Here is a 26,698-nt window from a genome sequence, read left to right as displayed (position 1 = left end):
GGCAGTTCTTTCCTTCTGCTGGGCTTCACAGGAATGTGCTCCTCAGTCAAGGAGTCTGGGCTAAACATTGACAGAAGTTACACAACTGAGGGATGCTGTTCCGAGTGACAGATTCTCTGCGACACAAAGCTCACAACAGTTTGATTGTTGTTCAATTGCTAAACTGCTTCAACTCCACCACAGAAAACTGGCAAATTTATTTGCAAATTCCAATCTTTAGATCCCTAGTCTGTACTGAGTTAGCTGATTTCAGCTGCAGTGATATTGATATAACCGAACTTAAGAGTCCACAGAATAGGGAAGGAAAAAAAAAATCTGCCAGGGTTTCCATTCCTGATACCCATCTAGTGACTTTTGCTAGAAGGTACATGTGTAGATGTCAAGTGAAGACAGGCTTAGGCCTGGTCGTGACGCCTCCCATGGTGAAATAGCTCACCGATGCATGGGTTATTCCCTTCACAAAAGAATTTTAGGAGCTGTGTGCGGGGGAAGAACAGTAGTTATCCACTTTTGGTCACTTTTTTATAGTACCATTTCATATTTCTCCCTTGAACAGGCTCTCATCTGAGAGGTGAGATATTGTCTCCAGTACACCTGCACATCTCAACAAAGTGTAACATGACTATCTGGACCTCGAGGTAGAGATTTCTAGGCAAGGTACACATCAGTGTGCAGGATTAGTTCACTAATATACTAATATACTGCCCCCTGGCAAAAGGCACCATTAACGTACCCAGCCACAGTCGTTAGATAATCTATTATCCCTTAAAGATGAACAAAGCCCTAGCACCTGAGATTTATTCAATGTTTGGTGTTTGTGGGCTTTCAATTAAGTCAACAGTCTTTCCTCTCTGAGTGGGATTCCAGCACACTTCCAATGAGCTGAATTACAGTTTCTCAATCAATCGGAGGCCAGTGATTATCCTCAGAGATGCAACAACGCAACAGAAGCTAAGAACAGCCAGGCCCCTTGGAGCTCCTCTTACCCTGCAGCACCCTGCTCTGGCACTTTCAAGAAATCCAGATTATGTTGAACGCGGGTATTCTTGTCTGCGAACTTGGTGCCTGGCCTTGGCAGTGACGGGCGGTCTGTAGTGGTACCCTGGTAAGGTATTCTCTGATTGGGTCGTGAATTTAAAGGTGGCCATGGAGAAGTGTTATGGAAACCTTTAATGACTCCGTTCTGGTGGGAACCTTGAACAATAAATTGGGAGAGGAATCCATTTTAGTTATTCCAAAAAATACCAAAGAATAAGTACGTTGACAGTAGTAATTTATGAGATAATATTTTGTTCTCTTTTGAGACAAACTTGCCAGAGAACTGCTGCAACTTCACTGCCAACAATTCTACAAAACAACATTTTTAGTATCACTTTTGTCATTTAATCACTCCTGCTCTCCACCCTATCACAGCTCTTTTGTTTTATCCCTGCCCCCTTTTCCCTGGCTCTGCACTTTCTTAAAAGCTGTTCATCTCTAACATCTTCCAGTTCTGATGAACAGTCAACCACCTGAAATGTACAGATCTTGGTTGTGATTCCTCCAGGGTAGAATAGCCCACCAACACACACTGCTGAGGCTCAGATGTGTTTAATGGTTAGGTGGCCAAGTAACCAGCACCCATGGACCCCATCCCCAACAAGAATTCTACACATTCTGGAGACGAGGGAAGGGAGTGGAGGAAATTGGTCGAACAAAATCAAATCTCACTTCCCACCATGGACAGCTCTGGTTTGAACCTAGTGACTGTTTCAACATTTTCTAGGACTATTGATAAAGTATTGGACTCTACTCTTGAGGCCACATTTTACTCTGTGAGAGCACCTCTATTAGTTTGTTGTGTAGAAACCTTGAGAGTTTTTTTAAAAAGTGGTACAAAATGTTTAATGTAAAAAAAGCTATGATTTATTAAAAAAAGTACAGCCCCATTTTATAAACCACCTGGAATTTCTTTATCTCTTTTTCCCCCATTAATATCTCCCCTTTCCCTCCTGAAGGTGTTACATTATTTTAGTGAACAGTTCCAGGGGTCCAACTGCCCTTGGTTACTTCACCCAAGGGACCATTCTTTATGTGTGAACCAAGACAGCAAATTATCACCCGGCTATTCAACTACATGGGGCATGATAAGGAGGCCCAATTCTGTCCTCATGTGAATATGTGCTCACTTTCAGCAGGGGTTGCTGGATAATGACCAGATCAGGGAGAGTTCAGTCTGTGTATCGGCCCATTGGAAGGGACAGGTCGACCGGTCATTTCGCCTTCCAATTGTTTTCTTAGGTTCCCTCAATCTTAAACCTCAAGAGATTTACCTGCTGGAGGAGGGGGGGCAGCACGAGTTGGGTAAGCTGTAGTTTGTGGCCTAGTAATTTGTTGTCTCACTTGTGTTAAGTCCCTCCTTGTGGGCCCTAGAATAAAGGTACAAAGTAATAGAAATTCATTAAGCAAATATTAATGAGCATCACATGATTGTCAACATATGGAGAAAGGGTCCAAATGAAGGTTAATCAGCAGGTCATGAATGTGGGCTTAAAAAATTCTTAGCAACAGATGGGGTTGCTAAAAAAAAGATTTTAATCCCATGAGTATTTAGTAGAAGATACATCATCTCATGTAGTATAAACATAAATAACCCACTCCCTCCAATAGCGCAACTGGTAGATACACTGCCCAGTGTGGTACTGAGCCCCACGACTGTTCCCTGGTCTGTACGTGCACACACATGCGCGCGCACCCCCCTCTGCTGGCACAGTGAGGCAGTGCCGTATTGTTTTCATGTACTTTGATATTAATCAGACATCAACTGAGTTCTTTACATTAATACAATATAGAGAGTTTGTTATTTACACTCTTGTGAATCTATCCGTTACTATTTTATTCACACCATTCTGACAAGCAAAAAGGAACCGACCCCCTCTCGATCCAGCTGCTGATAATGGTTTGGTTACTCCTTTAAATTGTTTTAGTACGGCAGTGCACTCTTGGTGTGGAGACTGAATACCATCAGGTAGCAGACTTGGAAAGTTTTTAGAAAACTAACAATTCTTCAACAAGACATTAGCAGGATACGTGTCCATCCCTTTCGTTCACACAATCATTCCTGGTTAACTCACCACAGATCAGGAATTGAAATTAAGGCCTCTATTCTGTGACACCAACTAACCCTTGGGGGGAGGTTAAAATTTTAATTCAGCAAAAATCAGTAAGTTCTTAGGGTACTTCACGATTATTATATTCATGGTCTATGAAAATTTATACTTTTAATGTACCCCACCAAAAATTAAAATTAGATTTATAATATTAGCATTTTTGTGCAAAGTTCTTGTACAGCATTTCCCCCCGGCAGGTACACACAAATATAATGACTGGGCCCTCACACACAGCTGTGTGAAGTGAGTGTGACACTTACGTGAGTTCTTCGGCAACCCGGGGCCAATGCTGACCTGCAAGGTTTTGCTGCTGGGTTTGAGCACTGGAACTTGTCCATTGCCTTGGATGAACTGAACTTGTCGAGAGCCACCGGCACTCCAAGGACCCCAGTTGTCCTTCCTTACTTTCATTTCAAGTCTAAGTAACAGTAAACACAAATGTTAAACTAAAAGAACAAACTTGCATTTATACAGCAACTTTCATGACCTCAGGACGCTCCAAAGTGCTTTACAGCCGATGAAGTACTTTTTGAAGTATAGTCACTGTTGTAATGTAGGAAATGTGGTAGCCAATTTGCACACAGCAAGGTCCCACAAACAGCAATGAGATAATGGCCGGATCATCTGTTTTAATGGTGTTGATTGAGGGATAAATGTTGGCCAGAACGCCCAAGCTCTTCTTCGAAATAATGCCATGGGATCTTTTATGTCCACTTGAGAGGGCAGACGAGGCCTCGGTTTAATGTCCCATCCGAAAGACAGCACCTCAGACCAGTGCAGCACTCCCTCAGAACTGCACAGAAGTGTCATCTGGGATCATGTGCTAAAGTCTCTGGAGTAGGGCTTGAATCCACAATCTTTTCACTCAGCGGCGAGAGTGCTACCAACCGAGCCAAGGCTGACACCCTAAAAGGACCACAATGATGAACAAAATGGAGAAATGCACATAGAAATCAGTCTTCCAGAATGAAGTACAGTTTCTGTTACAAGCACTGACAGATTCTATAATTCATTGTGTTTTAGAGTTGTGCGTATGTAGAGCAATACACCAGACTGCAAAGATACTTACGTATTACTGAACCTCAGAGGTAGCTTCTTTTGCATTCTATCTTCATAGCGCTTAGATAAGAGGCTGATGAATTCAGTTTTAAAGACGGACTCCAGCAGACTGTCATATTCCTGCTCGTGAAGGATGAAGAAGTCATCTTGCATTGTGCTGCACAATGAAAAGAAGTTGTGTTGTTATTGTCAAAATAAAATACTGGATACTAAATATCAATAACAATTTCTTTAACTTGACTTTATTCTCTTCAATTTTCTTCCCCCTGCTCCTTCACTGAGGTGCAGTTCTCATCTGCACCAGTCACCCTCCACTGCCTCATCCATATGGGCATTATTCATATCTGAGCATTCAAGGCTAGTAGGCTATTTGACTGTGGTGGATATTACAGCTAAGCCTGAACATGGTCTCATCCGCCATCCACAAAGGCACAATTCCAGTCGCTACATCACAATCAGGAGAGGTAACCTAGGCTGATTTTCCGTATCCTAACCCAGCAGGTTCAGCACTCCTGGCTGAGATCAGTTAACTGAGCCTAGACCAAAAGAAAAAAAGGAAAAACTTGCATTTGTCGACCACCTTTCACAACCTTGGATGTCCCAAAGTGCCTTACAGCAAAATGAAATATTTTTGAAGTGTGGTCACTGTTATAATGTAGGAAACCCAGCAACTAATTTGCGTACAGCAAGGTCCTACAAACAGCAATAAGATAATGACCAGAGGGGTAAGTATTGGCCAGGAAACCAGGGAGAACTCCCTTGCTCTTCTTCGAATAGTGTCTTAGGATCTTTTAAGTCCACCTAAGAGGACAGACGGGGCCTCGGATTAACGTCTCATCTGAAAGATGACACCTCCAAGAGAGCAGCACTCCTTCAGTACTGCAATGGAGTGCCAGTCTAGACTATGTGCTCATGTCTCTGGAGCGGGACTTGAAATTTCATTATTTGTCCGTTATGACAAAGTAACTGTTTTGAAAATAACCCATATTCCTGAAGTTGCAAGGAGATGCCTCCTGGAATTGCAGAAAAGCTCAGGAGGGTCTTTTGTGCATCCAAAATAAATGAGCAGGTTGGAGTGCAGAAACTATCAGGAGCACCACTAAATACAGAAATATTTGCATAAAACTCCACCAGCAACTCAAACTTTAAATATCAGAACCTTTGTGTCTAATGCTTCAGATTTCCAAACATTTAAAGCCACACAAATTTAATTTTGTTGGAATTTCATAACATACAGGGGAAAATGGAAAAAGTGGCCTTTCTGGTGAGATATTGGTTTAACACTCACATCAGAATAATATTTGTCTCTCGAATTTTCTCTCCTTACCCTTCTTCATCTAAAGCTGGGGACTTATGCTGGGGTGTGATTCCACAGGTGCCAAAAGCCAAACCAAGTGGTCATTCTTCACGTGTGAACCTGGAAATGAGCTTTGGCCGACTATTGTCATGGGAACATCACAAAGCCTGACCCTGTTGAACTCCTGAGTTCCATTTTCCAGCTGAGGGTCACTGGACAGCAATAAAGAGCAGATCCTCTGACTGAATTCCACCCCCCCTCCGCCCCCCCCTCCCTCGTCTGAGAATACTGGGGGCAATTATTCCCGCCCTGTCTGTGATCAGTTAACTAAGTAACAGACTGGTTTGCATGTGGGATCTAGTTGGTTCACTATCACCCTAGCTGGTGTAAGAAAGAGAAAAAAAAGAAACACTTGTAAATCTATAGAACCGTATCGCATCCCTCAAACATCTCCAGGTGCTTCAGAATGAATCACATTGTGGTACAGATACTGTTGTTATGTAGGCAGACATTTTCCACACAGCAAAAGCCCACAAACAGCAAATAAGCAGAATGACCAGTTAGGTCCCGCTTTCAGTAATGTTGGTTGAGGGAAGGAAGTTGCCAATGACAGCAGATGAACTCTTCTTCGAATAGTGTCATGGGACCTGAACTGGCTGATGGGATCCAAGTTTAATTCAATGGTCAGCACCTCCAACAATGCAGCACTCCCTCAGAGCTGCAATGGAGTGCCAGGCTAGATTATGTCCTCAAACTTCATACTCAAGAGGCAAGAGTGCTTTCAACTGAGCCAAGCTACAACCACAGATTTTAACACAAGTTGAAGTCTTGTGTCTGTGATGGTAACAGAGAAGTCCATAGTCTGAACGGCAGACTCCATACAGAACGGAGAGGCAACACTGTGTGAAAGTTTGTGCGCAAATAACTGTGAAATCTGAAAAACAAAAATATTTCCAGTAACTGCTGCTGCGTGCTCAGTGACACTGGTTTACCTCAGTGAAACAGTTAGGATCCGTTCTAACTCAATCCTTCTCTTTAGCACTTCTTTCACTTGGCCTTTCACAGGGCCATCCTTTACTTTTTCGCGTCCAATGAGGTACACAAACTTAGGGGTGAGGACAAGGTCACGCTTCACACTCTGAAAAGAAAACACCTCATTTTAGGATTTCATCGTGGTAAATGAAATAAACATATTAAAAATGTTTCAAAGTACTTGCTGCATTTGTTGTGTGAGCCTTATTGAGTTTGAGAACATTTATCAGGTTAGGAGTGGAGGCAAAAAGCTCTTTGAACATAAATGCCCCATTGTGGAATAACCACCTCATAAACTGTTTTTTTGGACGCTGGAGTTTTCTTTATTGCTTCCCTTTGATCCTTCCTGGGCAGCAGTTCAACAAGTGCTAATGGTCCTTCATACCTCGTCCAAAAGGTCATTCTTTGAGTCTGAATGGTGAATGCTGGCTGGCTATTTGACCACAAGGGGAACTGCAGCCAAGCCAAACATTGCCCTCATCTGACATCGATACACACGGGGCCTGACTTCTCTTCACCTCACCTTAATGTATGTCAGGTGGAGCACGCTTGATCTGCAGGTGGGGACCCAGGAAATTCAAGCAGGTGCTGTGTTTCTGACACTCCCTCCTCATCCCAATTACATTTGAACGCTTGACCTTCCTAGAGGAGGTCAGGGCTCCACCCCCACCGCCAGGGAAAACTCCTGGTAGTGCATGTGAAGTACAAAGGAGGCAGAGACACAGCATCACAGGCCTACAGCCCTTTTCCTCTGCTTAGTATTTAGGGGATAGAAATTTTCCCCAAGGCGCAAAGCAGAGGGAATTCATCACTGTGCTCTTTCTAGCAGCAGTCACTAGATGGCCATCAGGAGGGGGGGGCTCTGATTGATCCCCCATAACCCACGGTTGCTGAGGGCAATGTCCCTACAGCCATCCCAGCTGATATCAGTAAATGCAGCAGAGACTGGGGATAAAGCCTGTCAGTATTAATGGGATTCATCTAATGATGGCTGAATCTTGAAGGGTTTATTTTGCAGATAGCGCAGTGAATCAATCATTCTTAAAGACTGTGACTTCTTCCCAGGTCCGTTTCCTACCGTGACTAATTTTTGAATGACCATAGTTGATAAAAGAGGCAATCTACAGATTAGGTATTTTTTTTAAATTGAGACATGCAGGACTTCTGATGGATCACTGATTTTATCCAGTGACCCCAATGACCCATTAATCACTGGTTCAATGCCCAGTGTGTGCTACAATTGGCCTCAACACCCCAGGTTAAGAAGGGGAATGTTATCCAGGGTTCATGCCTCTGATCGATGTCCAGTGACCCCCGCTAGAAGTACCCTTGTGGATGGATTAAGCTCAACTGTGATGCCCACATGGCGGAACGGCCTGCTGACACTCACTTTTATGCCTTATATGTGAATAATAATCATTTGGGCAAGGTACCAGGTGATGCCTGGTGCCTGTGTAACTGTACCCAAGTAAGGAGCCAGTGGAGGAGAGAAAATTGGCAGGGGGAAAAAAATGAGACTTCAATAATTAATATTGTGTGATCAAAACTCCCATGTACATTCTTTGGAGTAAGATTTCAGTTACTAGGAACTTTCAATAATTTATTGATCTGCTTCTTGTGATAAAAAAAATTCAGGGTCACATTAATATCCCTCTGGAACACACTGTGCAATACTGTACTGCCTCTATATACTGCAGTGCCTGGACTGGACAGCAGGGGATGCTTTAGCGAAGGTCACTCATTCAGTAACAGGACAGTGCTGTCTGAGCGAATCAGACCTCTCCAGATAGGACATCTTTATCGTGATGGTGATGTACTAATAGAGCAATTTTGAACATTCCTACCTGTTGATTCTTACTCATGAGCAACTCACTGGATGTATCAATTCTAAATATTAAAGAGTTGAACCTCAATTATCCAACATAATGCAGACCAACTAGTCAATGGAAAATCAAATTTGGCGGATAATCGAGGATCACAGCAGCATTATCTCCATCCGACCTGAAGTGCATCCCCGTATTGATAAAGAACCAAACCCAGCTTCTACGAGTCAATTTATAAATCAATGGACAGAACTAATTGCAATCACCACACATACCTTAAACCTTCGGTCATATTTAGTAACAGTGTCTGCAAATTCAACCTTCTCTCTTTTTCCTATAAACTGCCGCAGCTCAGGTAGGTCTTCCATTCCAATGTAATCACCGACAAAGTTCCTGTTGATGCTGTTCCTCCGTCTCTCCTTTTTATTGAGCAGCAGATCAGATGCTGAGCATAAAACAGTCAATTAGAACAGATCAATCCTTTTAAAGTGTTCTGGAATGTACCTGGGCAGGGCCGGGACCGCTGTCCTAGGAGGAGTGTTTGCTAGTGCTGTTGGGGAGGGTTTAAACTAAAGTGGCAGGGGGTTGGGAACCTGAGCAGGGAGAGAGAGGAAAGCGTAACAGGAAGGGACAGAAGGTATGGAGTAATAGGTAAAGTGTTAAAAAAGGAAAAAGCAGGAACTAAGCGTCACAAAACAGATTTGAAAGTTCTTTATCTGAATGCACGTAGCATTCGTAATAAAATGGACGAGTTAACGGCACAAATAACTACGTATGGGTTTGATCTTGTGGCCATTACAGAAACATGGCTGCAAGGTGACAACGACTGGGAATTAAATATGCCAGGGTATTTAACAATCAGGAAGGACAGGCAGGAAGGAAGGGGAGGTGGGGTGGCTATGTTAATAAAGGAAGGAATCACTGTAATACAGAGAAATGATATTGGGACAAAGCATCAAGATAATGAAACAGTTTGGGTGGAGATAAGGAATAATAAGGGAAATAACATTAGTGGGCGTAGTATATAGGCCTCCTAATAGTTGCAACTCTGCTGGAAGAAGTATTAATCAGGAAATAGTCGGGGCATGTAATAAGGGAACAGCCATAATTATGGGGGATTTTAATTATCATATTAACTGGACAAATCAAATTGGGCAGAGCAGCCTTGAGGACGAGTTCATTGAGTGCATCAGGGATGGATTTCTTGAGCAGTATGTAACTGATCCTACAAGGGGGCAGGCAACCTTGGACCTGGTCCTGTGTAATGAGTCAGGATTAATTAATAATGTCCTAGTTAAGGATCCCCTTGGAACGAGCGACCACAACATGGTTGAATTCCATATCCAATTAGAGGGTGAGAAGGTTGATTCTCAAACAAGCGTACTGAGCTTGAATAAAGGAGACTATGATGGTATGAGAGCGGAATTGATTAAAGTGGACTGGGAAAATAGATTAAAGGGTAAGACGGTACATGAGCAGTGGTGTTCATTTAGGGAGTTATTTTACAACTTTCAAAATAAATATATTCCACTGAGGAAAAAAGGGTGTAAAAGAAATGACAGCCATCCGTGGCTAAGTAAAGAAATCAAGGATAGTATCCGACTAAAAACAAGGACATATAAGGTAGCCAAACTTAGTGGGAGGATAGAAGATTGGGAATTCTTCAAAAGACAGCAAAAAGTAACTAAAGGATTGATTAAGAAAGGGAAGTTAGATTATGAAAAGAAATTAGCAAAAAATATAAAAACAGATAGCAAGAGTTTCTATAGTTATATAAAAAGAAAAAGGGTGGCTAAGGCAAACATAGGTCCCTTAGAGGATGAGACCGGGAAATTAATGGTGGGAAACATGGAGATGGCAAAAATGCTGAACAAATATTTTGTTTCAGTCTTTACAGTAGAGGACACTAAGAATATCCCAACACTGGACAAACAGGGGACTCTCGGGGGGGAGGAGCTAAATACGATTAAAATCACTCAGGAGATGGTACTCAGTAAAATAATGGGACTCAAGGCGGATAAATCCCCTGGACCTGATGGCTTCCATCCTAGGGTCTTGAGGGAAGTGGCAGTAGGGATTGTGGATGCTTTGGTGATAGTTTTCCAAAATTCCCTGGACTCAGGAGAGGTCCCGGCAGATTGGAAAACTGCTAATGTAACACCGTTATTTAAAAAGGGTAGTCGGCAGAAGGCTGGAAATTATAGGCCAGTTAGCTTAACATCTGTGGTGGGTAAAATTTTGGAGTCTATTATTAAGGAGACAGTAACGGAACATTTAGATAAGCATAATTTAATAGGACAAAGTCAGCATGGCTTTATGAAGGGGAAGTCATGTCTGACAAATTTGCTTGAGTTCTTCGAGGATATAACGTATAGGGTGGATAAAGGGGAACCAGTGGACATAGTGTATTTAGACTTCCAGAAGGCATTCGACAAGGTGCCACATAAAAGATTATTACTTAAGATAAAAAATCACTGGATTGGGGGTAATATTCTGGCATGGGTGGAGGATTGGTTATCGAACAGGAAGCAGAGAGTTGGGATAAATGGTTCATTTTCGGACTGGCAACCAGTAACCAGTAGTGTTCCACAGGGGTCGGTGCTGGGTCCCCAACTCTTTACAATCTATATTAACGATTTGGAGGAGGGGACCGAGTGCAACATATCAAAATTTGCAGATGATACAAAGATGGGAGGGAAAGTAGAGAGTGAGGAGGACATAAAAAACCTGCAAGGGGATATAGACAGGCTGGGTGAGTGGGCGGAGATTTGGCAGATGCAATATAATATTGGAAAATGTGAGGTTATGCACTTTGGCAGGAAAAAATCAGAGAGCAAGTTATTTTCTTAATGGCGATAGACTGGAAAGTACTGCAGTACAAAGGGATCTGGGGGTCCTAGTGCAAGAAAATCAAAAAGTTGGTATGCAGGTGCAGCAGGTGATCAAGAAAGCCAACGGAATGTTGGCTTTTATTGCTAGGGGGATAGAATATAAAAACAAGGAGGTATTGCTGCAGTTATATAAGGTATTGGTGAGACCGCACCTGGAATACTGCATACAGTTTTGGTCTCCATACTTAAGAAAAGACATACTTGCTCTCGAGGCAGTACAAAGAAGGTTCACTTGGTTAATCCCGGGGATGAGGGGGCGGACATATGAGGAGAGGTTGAGTAGATTGGGACTCTACTCATTGGAGTTCAGAAGAATGAGAGGCGATCTTATTGAAACATATAAGATTGTGAAGGGTCTTGATCGGGTGGATGCAGTAAGGATGTTCCCAAAGATGGGTGAAACTAGAACTAGGGGGCATAATCTTAGAATAAGGGGCTGCTCTTTCAAAACTGAGATGAGGAGAAACTTCTTCACTCAGAGGGTGGTAGGTCTGTGGAATTTGCTGCCCCAGGAAGCTGTGGAAGCTACATCATTAGATAAATTTAAAACAGAAATAGACAGTTTCCTAGAAGTAAAGGGAATTAGGGGTTATGGGGAGCGGGCAGGAAATTGGACATGAAGCTGAGTTCGGATCGGTCAATGCCCTGTGGGTGGCGGAGAGGGCCCAGGGGCTATGTGGCCGGGTCCTGCTCCGACTTCTTGTGTTCTTTAGATTTGTGGTTGGGATCAGATCAGCCATGATCTTATTGAATGGCGGAGCAGGCTCGAGGGGCCGATTGGCCTACTCCTGCTCCAATTTCTTATGTTCTTATGTTCTTATGTAATAATTTTTTAAAACTCTTTTTCTTCTTAAGTAATAAAACAACAATAACTGAAGCAGGTACCGAGATATTTTTTCTTGCCAGTTTTCTGTGCCGATATTTCTCTTCTCATGAAGATGTCAGTACCCCAAACGACCATTATTCATGAGTGAGCCTCGACAGGCTATTCAACCAAAGACGAGATCACAGACTAGCCCGACTTAGTCCACACCCGATGTCTACCCTGCTCTGCCATTCAACAAGATCATGGCTGATCTTCTACCTCAACGCCATTTTCCTGCACTATCCCCTTGATGCCTTTAATATCTCAAAATCCATCGATCTCTGTTTTGAATGTACTCAATGACTGAGCCTCTGCAGCCCTCTGGGATGGAGAATTCCAACGATTCACCGCCCTCTGAGTGAAGAAGTTTCTCCTCATCTCAGTCCTAAATGGCCTACCCCTTATTCTGAGACTGTGACCCCTGGGTCTAGACTCCCCAGCCAGGGGAAACATCCTCCCTGCATCTACCCTGTCGAGCCCTGTGCATTACAAGATTGAGTTGCTGTACCTTCCTCTCTCATTTTTACATATTTCTTTCTTGCAGCATACTTCCTCCACGCTTTCTGAATCGCTCGAGCATACGTGTCATATTTTCTTTCCCTCATCTCCTCGAGCAAAAACAGCTGTGAAACAAACAAAAAAAAAAAGAGTAAAAAGCTTAATAGACCCATTCAGATTTAATTCTTCACATTATCCACCCAGGGTTTGTGAGGCTGTGACAAAAATTGGAGAGGGAAAACAAGACTTTTGGTGACAATTGTTGGCGATTGTGTGGAGGAGCTTGTTTGAGCCTCAGGCTTCTCTCCAGCACATTCTCTGTCTGATCAGCTGACACCGTGACTCTCAGGTTTTGAAAATGACCTGGGTTTGGAGGTCTGACTGGTGCTAAACCCAGGACAGAGTGATACTATTCTTTCTTCCAAGATGATATTCCAGTGTTTCGAGTATTTATAACGAGCTCTCTCGGGAAAGTTTGGTAGAGCATGTGCATTACAAGTAGTCATGCAATATGGAAACATATTAGGCCACCTTGGTGAGTCTCTGTGGTAGGAAGGGCTGACATCAAGTAATGCGACTTTTAAATCTGCCTACTGGTATCAACAGATATTGAAGTAGTCTAACTTCATTAAGAAAGGTGGCACTAAGTAGGTGCACATCTTGATTCGGATATTAAAAAAATATTTCTCCCAACTTTCTCCCCTTCTCTCTTGAAGGCACTGACTTGTGCTAAGGCACAGTTCCACAAATACTGATTATCCTTTGGTATCTTGCCCAAGTGATCATTCTTTATGTGTAAACCTAGACAGCAAGTGTCAGCGGGTTATTCGACCATGGGAGAGTGCTGCATCACAGCTGACCCCAAACTCTTCCTCACCTAGGGAGCAATAATCAAAGGAGTGGGAATGCTGGATGGTATTTCCCCTCCCTAGACCTGGGGAGGCGAGGCTAGTCGTACCACACCTACTGTCACCCTGGCTCAGATCAGCATAGGCTCGGATTCAATCCTGGGATCTTCCAAGTCTGTATGGCTCAGGACCACATTGGGCAGAGCTTTAACACACAGAGCTATCGGAGAAGCGGGTGCTGCTTTTCAAACTCGAAGCTCAAAACAAAATCAAGAAACGAAGAGAATGTTCTGATTTTCTCTTTGGTGCACGGAGGCAGCAGTGTGTATTGAAAGCCTCAAACAAGACTTTCATTTTATAAAAATATGCATGATTGGAGCTTAGAAACTCCTGAGAGTCGACAAAGTGCATTTCAGTAATGGATGACGCCCCAAGAAAACCATTTTACAGCAGTCAGCCTCGACAGTTTTGGTCCACTGCCCAGGCTGACTTAGCCACAACGTTTGCCTTGAGCTTTCAGTGCTGATGTATGAACAGACCCTGCTGGCATTTCTCAGCATCCTGTCATTTCCTGTGTCAACTTGTGACCAGTTTCACTTGTTGTTTCAAAAAGACTAAACATCCTGTCCGATTTTTAGCACTCCTTTGAAAAATTACAAAACGTCCGTCGTGACTAATTAGCGAATGAAATGTGTAACATTGAGACAATTGTCAAGAAGACTCAGCTATTCTGGGACCACAGGCCTCCAGGTTGAAAGTTGACAAGTTTCGCGCATTGTCAAATCAGAAGAAACTTTTCTTCCTCATAGAAATGTGGAACGCAATCCCAGTGAAAGTGGTGGAGATCGAGGCAACGCGCTTCTTTTAAAACAGGAGCAGAGTAAGAGTGTACTCACACACTATCTTTACTGAGAAGTGGACACTAAAAATGGTGTGTAAACATGGTCAAGGTCAAATCAATTTGATCTGCAGACCCAAAGGTTGAACTCCCAGCACCAGGTGGGCTTCAGGCCTGAATTGCAGACTGCAGTCTGAACTCAGTCCTCAGAGGATCAGGTCCCGAAGGGCAAAGTTGAATTCAATTGTTGGACACTCCTGGGGTTAGTATTAGTTTTTAATTCCCCCAACATTAACCTATTTTGTGTGCATGTGTTATGATGCCATCACACCAATAAATCCTACTGAACAAAGATCGGCTTTTAGAGGTGCAAGTATGAATCGACCCTCCAAATCTGAAGCAAACTTAGGAGCAATTCGCTCAAGGTTCTGTTACTGGTGTGTGAATGAGTCATTGATATCTGCTTGGGAATGGGATTAGTGGTTGTAGGTGTGGGATGGTCAAATACTCCTCGGGGAACAATGGTTCCTGTACTGCTGGGGCCAGGAGGCAGGAAGATGGAGGCACAAATATTTTATCTGGCATACAGTAGGACAGGGCTGAATAATAGAAATGTGGGGATGGATAAATATCCTGGACTTTTGCGAGGTTGCCTTTGGTGATCAGGGAGTATTTATTTAGCCCCCTCAGGAGGAAATTAATCGTGGTAGGGTCCTTGATAGGGTACATTACCTATAGAAAGTTTTAAAGCACACAAGCTCATGAAGTAGCACAAAATTGTAAGAAAACCCTCCAAAAATCATTTAACTACTTCTTAAAAAATAATCCACACATTCACACATAGTCAGTATACTCAGGCCTGCTGACAAGCAACTAACAGAGGCCACCTCAACATCCAACCTTTAAAATTGACCTTTTGGGACACTGAATGTTCAGGGTATAGGATACACTATAGGCTCACTCCCATGATACTCTTTCTCTGGATCCTGAGAGGGCATGGTATCAGAGAGATCACCAGTAGACCATTGGGGAACTGCAGGAGTTTGACTGTAGCAATCATATTTTATTGTCTTTTGGCCAATTCGACTATCCTTGGTTTTTCAGTCTGGAGCCAAGAAAAATTTAACTCCAAGCCAAAGTTGCAGCTGCAGAGCTCCAGTTTGCCCACCTCAGTCACTCTGGAGGAAAAATTCCACCCACATTCTGGACAAACTAAAAGATCAGTCACCATCAGAGCTGAGTTTTGTCTTTCTCCAACAGAGAAAACAGAAGGCAGCTTTGTAGGAGTTTCTGTGAATAAACTTGCCCAAATTTGGTGCTTCTCTTTCCGGAAGGTTCCCACAAAATCCCTTTCTTGTTCTATGCAAGAGTTCGGTCACGACAATTTGTTCCATTTAAAGACAAACAAATAGAAAATAAGGAAAGAATAATGCAATTTACTGGGTGCCACACTGAATGAAAAAGGCAAGCCCAGTGAAGCAACACTGTAGAGACCACAAGCTCAAGCAAGACAGTACAATTAGGAGAACAGCACAATTGCTTAACTGGAACAAAGTAGAAACCAATTTGAAAGGTTTATTGACTTGTAGCTAAACCACAATCATAACATGGGTGGAGCTGACCTTTCAAATGAATTCCTTCTGCACAGCAACCATATCACTGACCAGAGACAGTGGATAGAGATCAGATAGAGTACAACAAGCACACATACAGACTCAGGGGCTTTGATGAAGATTTTGGTTTTCCCCAGCTGGTGCTGATCCGGGTCCATGTTGACAGACCTGAGGAGGTGGATAACTCCTTGTTTCTCATCTCCTCTCCAGGAAGGCCACGTCTCTTTAGTCAGAATGGCATACCTGCAATGAAAAAGGCGGGTTAGTGAAGATGTTCTTCGGAGAATGGCATGAATTTAGAAAAATATTATTGCTACAGCCAAACTCCTGCAGTTCCCCAATGGTCTACTGGTGATCTCTCTGATACCATGCCCTCTCAGGTTCCAGAGAAAGAGTGTCATGGGAGCAATCCTATGGTGTAAGTGATCCTATACCCTGAATATTCAATGTCCCAAAAGGTCAATTTGGGGTTTCATGCAATTTTCAATTTTAATTTCATGTTTTTGTCAAAATAAAATAAATGGTAACAGATGTTTTATATACCATGTACAATATATGGATAAATGGTTTGAAAATTTAGCAGTCCATAAACTTTTCTTTCATGGTTAAGGTTGGAATTTTTTATTTACTGAAAATTCCATTAATCCCAGTATAGCAGCTAGGTATAAATGGCAAATAGTCCATTAACCCTCTAGGACAAATCTGGAGCCCACACACATGGCATTATTAACAATAACTTTAGTTGGCAAACTTTCAAATGTGGTTTTCAAGTCATTCATAGGTCATTTTAGCACTAAATAACCATGTTCTAAATAAAATGACAGCAGTGTAAATAACTCATACATGTGTCCTGGAGCCAAGGAATATCTCACTTTAATAATATCCCAGTTATAGATTCCACTCAAGACTCCAATATAGAAATAGTCTGAATTACTCACACAGACCTCTGTACCCACAGCTTCACAAACAAATTTACAACTCTTTCCTCCTTTCCCCCTTCTTTCAAAGCAATGTCTTGTTGTCCTACATTCATCCCCTGTTAGACAGGGGTTCTTCCCCTCCAACCTTTATGCCAAAGCCTGGGTTCTCTTCATTCCCTTCTGTCATGCCAAAAGCTGCCTTCCCCATACATTCCCTTCATACCAAAGTCTGGTTCCTCACCACACCCTGCTCTCATACCAAGAACTAGCTTTTCTCTTCCCAGAAGCTTGACACTTCACACATCACTCTGGTTACTCAATTCCCCTGGGTTTCTCAGAATGTAATTGGCTAGATATTGCTCCATGCTTTGCATTTATCCTACAGGCAAAGTCATTATCACTTTGGCCATGGGATAAATGTATCATATTGAGGAATTTCTAGCCGTATGCATGGCTGGTCCTACTCATACCCAAATAGTGGCTGTATATTTAGGTTTTATCGTTATAATTTCTCCAGCAAATAAAACAAAAAAAAGTGAAATCCATACATAGTCTGTCTTAAAAATTGAATTAAACAAAAAATTGAATTAAACAGCATATCCAATGAAAGGCTGTGAGATAAATTAAATATTCCATTCATAATGTGATCTGGTTGATTAACTGGGAACTTTTTTGTTTGATTATGTGGTCACAATCACTTGTACTGTATAATTTGTATCTGTTATCATTTCAAGTTGTTTTACACCTTTCTCTTGTTCAACATTGAGGTACTTAAGGCACTTTACCTGTGACAGATGAAGAGATTAGAAAGATTTTTTAACTTACCTGGGCGGTTTGCCCACCACTTCTGATTCACGCCTGGTCAAACCAGGCGTGAAGGGCCGGATCAGAGAAAAAGAAACTAAATAAATTAAATGAAAAACTATGCAAGGAAGTGTAAACACTAAATGAACCTACATTTGAAACCTGCTCCGACGTCCCCCACTCCGATGTCCCTCTCTTCACCCTCCCGATGTTCCCCCCTTCACCCTCCCGTTGTCCCCATTATTTCATGATTAATACTCTGTCCAACGGTATTGCTACTATTAGGGGGCCTATAAACTACTCCCACCGGTATTTTCTGTCCCTTGTTATTTCTAATTTCCACCCATATTTATTCTACTTCCTGATCTTCCGAGCCAAGATCCTTTCTGACCACCGTCCTTAAGTCATCCCTTATTATTAGGGCTACACTCCTTCCTTTTCCATTCTGCCTGTCTTTTCTAAATGTCATATACTCTGGAATATTTAGTTCCCAACCGCGGTCATTTAGCAACCATGTCTCTGTAACGGCTATTAGGTCAAACCCATTCATCTTTACTTGTGCAATTAATTTATCTATCTTGTTATGAATGCTCCACGCATTCAGATAAAGAGCCTTTAATTTTGACTTTTTAACCATTTTTTCCTGCTTTGTCCTTACTTGTTGTTGCACTATTATTGGTAAACTCTCTATCCCTTCCTGCCACACTCTGCTTATCTTTACCCAAGTCACTACACTGTTCTATTGCCTTAACTTTTCTCATTAGATTTCTAAATTTCACCTCACCTGACCCCTCCACCCCCTTTTTAGTTTAAAGCCCTATCTACATCCCTAGTTATTTGGTTCGCCAAGACGCTGGTCCCAACCCGGTTTAAAGTGGAGCTCGTCCCGTCGGAACAGCTCCCTCTTTCCCCAGTACTGGTCCCATGAATCGAAACCCCTTCCTCCCACACCACTCGTTGAGCCACGCATTCAACTCTCTGATCTGTTTGTCCATATGCCAATTGCACATGGCTCAGGTAGTAATATAAATGTACACACTCACACTCATGCACACACACACACACACACACACACACAGTTGGCAGAGTGAAATCAGTGGGAGTGGACTTTCATGATTAGTGTCCAGAGCACAGCCTCATTATCCAAGTGCAATGAATTAAAATAAATCAGGAACACTGTTTTTACACAACACAAAACCGGTGGTTATTTTAAAAACAGTGGCTCGGAGGACAGAGGAAAGTTAAGAAGGGGTCCAAGCAGCATTCACTGGAGACTTTAGTACAATTCTCAACCACCCTGTCAGGAGGCTATTTACACTGAACAGCAGCTTTGAGGCTTTATCCTGAAGCTAATTACTAGATGTAAAATGCAAAGTTCAAATTTCCACATAATTACAATGTAATTTTTCAGAGTCTGGGCCAATGGCAAAGCGCCTTGCCCGCCATCAGCTCGCATTAGAAAACGATTGATTGAAATCGAGGTCATTAAACAGCAGGCAGACTCGGGGAATTTACGTCACAGAACAAGACAATCAGATCTAAACTCAGATTTTCACTTACTTTCTAAAACAGGTTTATTCAAGGCAAAATACTCCAAATGTGGAGTACCTGAAGAAGTGCCAATAATAAGTATATAGCGCATAATTTGTGCCCATCTCAGACTGTCCACACTCTCCTCAGGATGGCTGAACATGTATAAAACACAGCAGACACCAGGTAAGTAGTGTGGACAGCTGTGCAAGGATGTCGCTAAAACTCCTTTATATTGTATTGCATTCACCAGTAAAATTAATCCCTGGTAAAAAAGAATTATTGATTTATTGATAACAGCTCCTATCTGTGGGCTGGGGTTTGCCAGTTTAATGTAGGCAAGTGACATATCAGCCTGTTCTTTAGACAATGGACCCAAAGAGGCTCTTCTGGCCGCTCAGTTGAAACTGAGTCATATAGACCAAGAAATTTCCAGGTTTAATAATCTGGGCTTAGTTAGCTGATGTCACAAGGGACTGTATTACAGTTGGCCTCAGCACCTTGGCCCAAGGAATGAAAAAAAAGTCATGGAGCTCCTGCTTCTCATCAACTTAGCTCAGTTGGTAGGATTTTCACCTCTGGGTCAGAAGGTTGTGGGTTCAAGCCCCACTACAGACTTCAACACATAACATTAGTACAGTATTGAGGGAGTGCTGCATTGTTGGAAGTGCCATCTTTCGGATGAGATAGTTAAGCGAGGCTAAGTCTGCTGGCAGGTGGATGTAAAAGAGCACTATTTGAAGAAGAACAGGAAATGGCTCTTTGAATGTTCTCCTGGTTAATATTCTTCCCTCAACCAGCACCACCAAAGGCAGATTTTCTGGCCAGTCATTCATTTGCTCTTTTTGGACCTGGCTGTGTGCAAAGGGTCTGCGACATTTGCCGACATAACAACAGTGACTGCACTTCAAAAGTAATCCATTGGTTGTAAAGCACTTTGGCCCACCCCAAGGATGTGGAAGGTGCAATATAAAAGCCAGTTTGTTCTTTCCTGATCATTGGAAAGTACACTTGAGTGGCTATTAGGTGAGGACAGAATTGGCTCAGCTCTGATGCTTCCCCATAGTGGACTCACTGTTTAAGCTCACAAATGAAGACTGGCCACTTGGGAGAGGTACTGCAAGACGACTAATGCCCGCAGGGCCATACCCCATCAAGAGTTGGTGTTTTCTAGAGAGAAAGGAAAAAGGGAGACGATTGTCTAAAATAATGCTAGCAGATGGGGAACAGCAAGTGATATTAGACTTCCTTGGTAAGCCTCACCTTTGTAAGAATTTCTTAAAAACTCGTCTGTAAGCATAGCCTGCTCGTCGCACTCTGATGTTTTCTTTTAAACCCAGATACTCCACTTGATGCTTAACTCTAAAAAGAAACGACAAACATTAACTGTATGACATGGCCTAGAAAGCAATTTTTTTTATTTTGGCAAAATGTGGCCAACACTCTAAATTCAAATCAAATCTTTGCTTAGTTTTAAATGTACTCCTTTTATGATCATAAATCCTAGCTTATTACTGACCCTCCTGAACAAACTCCAGGGCCTTGAAATTACACCATGGAATACTAATAGATGCAGCCTTGGCTCAGTGGTAGCAATCTTGCTTCTGAGTCGGAAGGTTGTGGGTTTAAGCACTAGTCCAATGACTTGAGCACATAATCTGAGGGAGTGCTGCACTGTTGGACGTGCTGTCTTTCAGGTGTGACATTAACTGAGGCCCTGTCTACCTACTCCAGTGTACCCAAGAAATCAAATAGTGCTATTTGAAGAGCAGGGGAGTTGTCCTGACCAATATTTATCTTTCAACTAACACCACTAAAAAAAAGGCTATCTGGTTATCTATCTTTTGTGGGGCTCTGCTGTGCACAAAGTGGCTGCTTTATTGACATACAACAGTGACTACAGTTCAAAAGTACTCCATTGGGTGTAAAGAGCTTTGGGATGCCCTGAGGAAGATGCTATATGAATACAAGTTCTTTCTTTCTTCGTGTACGAATGCTTATCAAGTTTATCTGAAATGTTCTCTCTGCTATTAGAGTGACGGTGTTAACCTGTTTGCCTTCAGCTGCCTAGGCCCTGAGCTTTGGAATTCAATCCCTCAGCCTCTCCACCTCTCTCTCCTCCTTCAAGACGCTGCTTAAAACCTACCTCTTAGACCAAGCTTTTGGTCACCTGTCCTAATATTTCCTTATGTGGCTCGGTGTCAAATTCTGTTTGAAAATCACTCACGTGAAGCGCCTTGGGACATTTTAAAGGCGCTATATAAATGTAATTTGTTATTTAAAATAATGGGCTAAAAGTAGCAGAGAGAGAAATTCCAAACATGTAAAGTGACCTTGCACAGTATCCCAAGTATCATTTCAAGGCCCAAATGACTAGAATACATTCAATGGCTAGCGATGTGAGCTGGATTTTGCTCTGCATTGTTGCCTCATTTCTTGTGACAATTATAAACCATTGAATGTGTGTAGCATTCTACACACCTTAAAAGGAGCCAACCTATCTATACAACGCCATTGCATTCAACAAAGTGAAAAAAAAATTGTGATAATAATCAAAACTTTTAGAATTATCTCCCTTTTAAACAATCTCTTGTAGGACAGTGGGGCAGAACTTGTGATAGATCCACCATTTCTGAATTGAGTCAATGTAAACAGCTACAGCCACATCCTGACAACCTCCCCCCACCCCCTCCTCTCTTGCCTCCAAGGTTGATCCGATTCTGCCTGGTCATATGCTAGACAGGTACATGTGCAATAGATCACCCTCATACACCTCCTGATACCTGACTCCAGAGAAGTATGGAGGTTGGTTGGTCATTTGGATGCAAGCTACTTACAACTACCAAGGCAATCTCATGCAGAGAAGTCTAAGCTTTTCAAGGCTGTATCTAGACTAAGCAGTTCCACTCTTAAGTATTTGGGAATCATACTCCCACCATATTACAGCAACATCCATGGCTGACAGTGGAAATTTCATGCATCTTTGCTCAGTCACAGCTGCCACTCATGCTGACTGAAAGTAGTGAGTAGTATTTGTACCATTAACACTCAACTCTAAGCCACAATCTGGGCTCATGTTTGCTGTTCTCCGCTGAGATGGCAGTAGGGTTTTTACAAATAGTCTCAGTGCGCATGGGCTAGAGACGTAAAATTAACTAGGGTTCCTGCTCCTCCTGATCACTATCCAGTGACCCATACTGGAACGTGTGTGTGTGTGTGTGTGTGTGTGTGTGTGCGTGCGTTGATGTTGGGCAAGGATCAGGATCAGCTATGAAGCCCCCATGGTCAAGTAATCTGCCGACACTCATTGTCTACACTGAAACATTAAGTGTGGCATTTAGGATGAAGGACCCAGCAATTGTAGACTCGTACCCTAGCACAGGTCAGGGTCTTCAGGAGAGAAAATAAAATAAAAAATATTTAAGATATTCTGAAGGGAATTCTGATTGGGAGACTGATAGGATGACCTGTTTAGCCATTTAGCCTCCCTTTAGATAATGTTACCTGCTCTCTTCCCAGTCCCTGGGCTTTTTGGTTTCGTTAGGTTTGATGCAGCGGATATAGTGTGGCGTACACTTCATCAGAGTACCCACAAGGTCATTGGCTTGTTTCTGAAAAGGCAAAAAAAAAATTGGTAAGAAAATGCTACAACAGTTCAATGACGTATCTGAGAATCAAGAGATCTGTCAAGGTGTCTGTGAGGAATGCATCAGTGCTACTGATCTTAAACATTGACGCATGGGGTAGATACTGGCCAATGCAGTGAAATGTTTTGGTGATTTATCATAAATATAAAAGTCTTGCACATGCCTATCACACATCAGATGTTACACTTCAAAATGTCAGAAGTGCATAAAAAAGGAAGCTCATAATTTCCTGCCTCTTTCCGGTTGAGTATCTGGAAGGGCAAGAGCCAAGGATTTACAAGCAACTGCCAATCTATAGAAACTTCCCTCAACAATTAACTCTAAAAGGCCGCTGGATTCGCCTGTTTAGATCATTTCCTTACAGGGAGTACCTGAACATTGACCTCGAAGAGACATACCAGGTTAAACACAGCTCTCTCTTAGCAAGTAATCACAACAGTGCGCCAGCCTGCCCACGAACAATGCCACAGGAGATCAGCCAGTATGTCAAAAATGGGTGCATTCCTTTGTGGTATACAGTATGCCAACTCACACAGGGGGCATTGTTGCCAAGTGGGTAACTATTCCAAAAATATTAATGAAACTGACAACAAATGAAACTGACGACAATGTCACGAACCCAGGTGGAATGAAAGTGCAAGCAAACAGTGTTTTCCAAAGCTGGTGAGATTCTAACCGCATCCAGAGTTCACTTGACAAGGAACTCTTAATTATTCCATCTATACTATGCACTGCTCTATTATTTGGTTGTTGTGGTTTTTGTTTCAGACGGCTAATGGGACTCATCATATAAGGAAATTTGTGGCCAGGCTCCTTTTCATCTGTGGCCCTCAGCTGACTTGCTGTTCAATTTGCTTTCATGGCCTGCCCAATTGTAGGATGTCAACCACGCTGGGAAACAGTCCTGTTCCCTCTCCTTTTCCTGCTCCCCAGCAAAAGGCAATAAGGGAATGTAATTGGGAGGTAGAGCTGTCCCAGCTTTCACAGAGCAAGTAAAGGGGCCTTGTTAAAATAGAACTATCATTTGCTATATCCTCTGGGGCTTTTTTCCTTCCTGTGGGGAACTGTCTTGCCTCCATTTGCCAATTGCTGACGATGGTATAATTGAATTGCAGGAGCAGACCTGATTTCTCATCATTCTGTTGCTAAAGCTAGACAATGGTTGGGATGGTGGCCCTCAACAAAAGGTTAGTGAGGAACACTGGTTGCTGAAAGTACCTTAATTTTGCTGCCTGCAGTTGTGGGCCGGCCTTTCTTTTCTGCTTGTAGATTTTCAGGAAAAAGTGCACGAATGAAAGGGCTGTGAAGCAGCAACAAATAAAATTAACATGCGAGCAAAGCGAATGTTTTACACAATCAGCTCAAAACGATCCATGCGCATTTACAAGTAGCTTCTGTTGTTCCACTTACAGCTCACTGCTCTGCATGAGTTCGATCAGATCCGTGAAAAGGACGTCCCGATTCCGCTCGCAGAACCCCTCCACATTATAGGACACCTGGTCAGGAAGGGAAATTTGAAAGATTTGAACTCTACTTTCCATCCCACTAATTTTTTTTTTGAAAAAGCTCTCAGTTGACCGTCACAATACAGTTGATGCCAGATGAACACGTACTGATCAAAGTATAAAGTACAAAATGTACCCAACATCTCTTTACTCTAGAATAATGAAACTTACAGAATAAGTAACCTCCTCCCATTTACTACTACTATATATGATAGCAAATCACTTCACATTCACGCCTTCAGTATAGAATTGCAATGCATCAAGCTGCCTCCCTCTCACTCCTACTCAATGGAATTTCAATGTACTCAATCACTCCTATTCTATAGAATTGCAATGTACCAAACCATGTCACCGTATCCAGGTGACTCAAGAGGTAATTGCCATCCAGTTCTGACGAAAGGTCATCGACCTGAAACGTTAACTCTGATTCTCTCTCCACAGATGCTGCCTGGCCTGCTGAGTGTTTCCAATATTTTCTGTTTTTATTTCATTTCTTATACGCTCCTACTGTACACAATCACCCAGCCAAGTATAAAGCTTTTGCTCTGCAGTTTGACTACTGGTTCAGCATGCAGATTTTATGTGTATCAGGGTGACTCGAGAGGTAATTGCCACCTACTTTGGATTTTCTGATATGGAAGGAGAAGCAGCTTCAAGTTCTTCTCAATACCATCTTGCCCTTATAGGCAGCTGCACTCTTACTCTCCAGGCATGTCTAAGCACAGTGACAGGAGGAGAAGGGCCCCACTTATATCTTGACCCAGTATTCCAAACCATATGTTACTACTGGGCCACAAATCATGCTGGCGGTATTAGTTTTTTCGGGTATCAAACATCAGAATACCACTGATGTTGGGGTGGAGAAAGGAGGAATGAAGGGGTAAATTAAGAAGTAAAAGAGCTAGGATGAAGACCCTGGATTATTCCTGTAGATAGTAAAGGCTTATGTTTGCCTATCTGAAAAGTTCTCCCAGTGATTAATGGGCTGCATGCTAAATACTCAACTGTTGAGGTTCATTTGGAAGCAGTCCTTCCTGTTTTTGTTTAGATGGGAGTTGCTGAATAAGTGAGAAATGGGCTCTGGTACAGAACTTTACAGATTGGCTGTTTTTATCTGCAGTTTATAGATCTCCTGATCCAAGCAGAAAATTTCTTGATGAACAACATTACATGGTTATCAGGATTGGGCTGCATTAATAAGTAGACATGGCATCAGTCTGTCAGCTGTAAAACTGAATGCACAATGGGTCTGGAATTCTGCCACTAAGTTTCAGAGCATTTGTAAGACCTGTTGTCCTCACTCAACAATTTCTAAAACTTTCCCTGGTATATATTGATTGCAGTTTATAAACTCAATAAATTCACTAGCCAGTGACTGTATCATCTGCTCAACTTGTTAAGGCAACAGCCATTTACTATGAGTGGCTAAAAGGAAACCTTCTAATAAATACAATACAACATAAGGGATAAGGTCAGGAGGTACAATTTCAGATGTATTTTGTTTTATAACTTACAAACCCAGGTGAAGGGTCAAGGCTTGGTGCAGCATACCACTGAGGTTAAAAGCAGCTGGAGCAAAGACAAAGTAAGTAAGGAAGTAATGTTTAGGTAATGGCTAGCTTGGGTTTAGGTGGGAGCAGAAGATAGCTAAGGAAGGTAAGGAGTTCCACAATTTTGAGGTGCTGCAAACAGCAAGTTATTAAGAAAGAATATGGGATTTTTCATTGGTTTAGGTTTCCAAGTGCTTAGCCACTCGTGCAGGATGGAAGCTTTCTTAGGAATACAGGTGTCTGGAATTTACTCAGAAATGCCAATTCTATGTAGTCTGTATATGGCAGATCATGGGAGGTTTTGCCAATGTACTTTACTACTGTTAACTGCTTCATTGGTAGGTCAGCTCACCTTCAGAAGATGCCATTTTCACATGAAAACATGGGGAGAGAGAGAAAACACTTGCACATAGATGTTATATATTGTATATAAAATAACCAATGATGAGAATGAATTTGCAGAACAGTATGACATCCCTCAATGAATTTAGAGCAGAGTATGGGCAGTCTCAATCTAGTTCTGATATGGGTTTAAGTCCATAGCAAAAAACATATCATCACTTGGCACTAATTGAGAGTTCTTACTGGTTTGAAAACCCAAACTTGATGTCACCTAAGCACTACTTCCTGTTTAACCCCATCTTCTCTTCTACTCTTTTCAACCCTGATGGTGTTCTGACCTATGGATTTAGGCCTTCACCCAGGCTTCTCAATATCTTGACACAATACCAGTGCAGTGTTTCTAATTCTGGTCATAGCAACACAGAAACTCTCAAGTAGCACCTTTCTAAAGACTTGGAAGAAAATCTTGGAGAGTAATTCCATTTCC

The 26,698-nt window shown here is 42.3% G+C and overlaps 1 protein-coding gene across 2 annotated transcripts in view; it reads right to left on the bottom strand.

Moving 5' to 3' along the window:
- Window positions 1-26,698, bottom strand: part of myo1ea (myosin IEa) — a 113,382-nt gene that overhangs the window by 7,532 nt on the left and 79,152 nt on the right. For both annotated transcript variants that reach the window (XM_067971491.1, XM_067971492.1), the window contains exons 15-26: window positions 24,225-24,310; window positions 24,033-24,114; window positions 22,672-22,778; window positions 20,431-20,529; window positions 16,012-16,156; window positions 12,625-12,739; window positions 8,636-8,805; window positions 6,498-6,643; window positions 4,219-4,365; window positions 3,410-3,567; window positions 2,313-2,408; window positions 987-1,194 (exon numbers count right to left, since the gene is read on the bottom strand). In XM_067971491.1, the coding sequence (XP_067827592.1) occupies window positions 987-1,194; window positions 2,313-2,408; window positions 3,410-3,567; window positions 4,219-4,365; window positions 6,498-6,643; window positions 8,636-8,805; window positions 12,625-12,739; window positions 16,012-16,156; window positions 20,431-20,529; window positions 22,672-22,778; window positions 24,033-24,114; window positions 24,225-24,310 (1,559 nt within the window). The remainder of the gene's footprint in view (window positions 1-986; window positions 1,195-2,312; window positions 2,409-3,409; window positions 3,568-4,218; window positions 4,366-6,497; window positions 6,644-8,635; window positions 8,806-12,624; window positions 12,740-16,011; window positions 16,157-20,430; window positions 20,530-22,671; window positions 22,779-24,032; window positions 24,115-24,224; window positions 24,311-26,698) is intronic.

Source organism: Heptranchias perlo, chromosome 34, assembly GCF_035084215.1.
Source record: "Heptranchias perlo isolate sHepPer1 chromosome 34, sHepPer1.hap1, whole genome shotgun sequence".
NCBI classification, from domain to species: Eukaryota; Metazoa; Chordata; class Chondrichthyes; order Hexanchiformes; family Hexanchidae; genus Heptranchias; species Heptranchias perlo.
The sequence above is the reverse complement of the archived record's forward strand: the minus strand, read 5'-3'. Positions and strand labels throughout refer to the sequence as shown.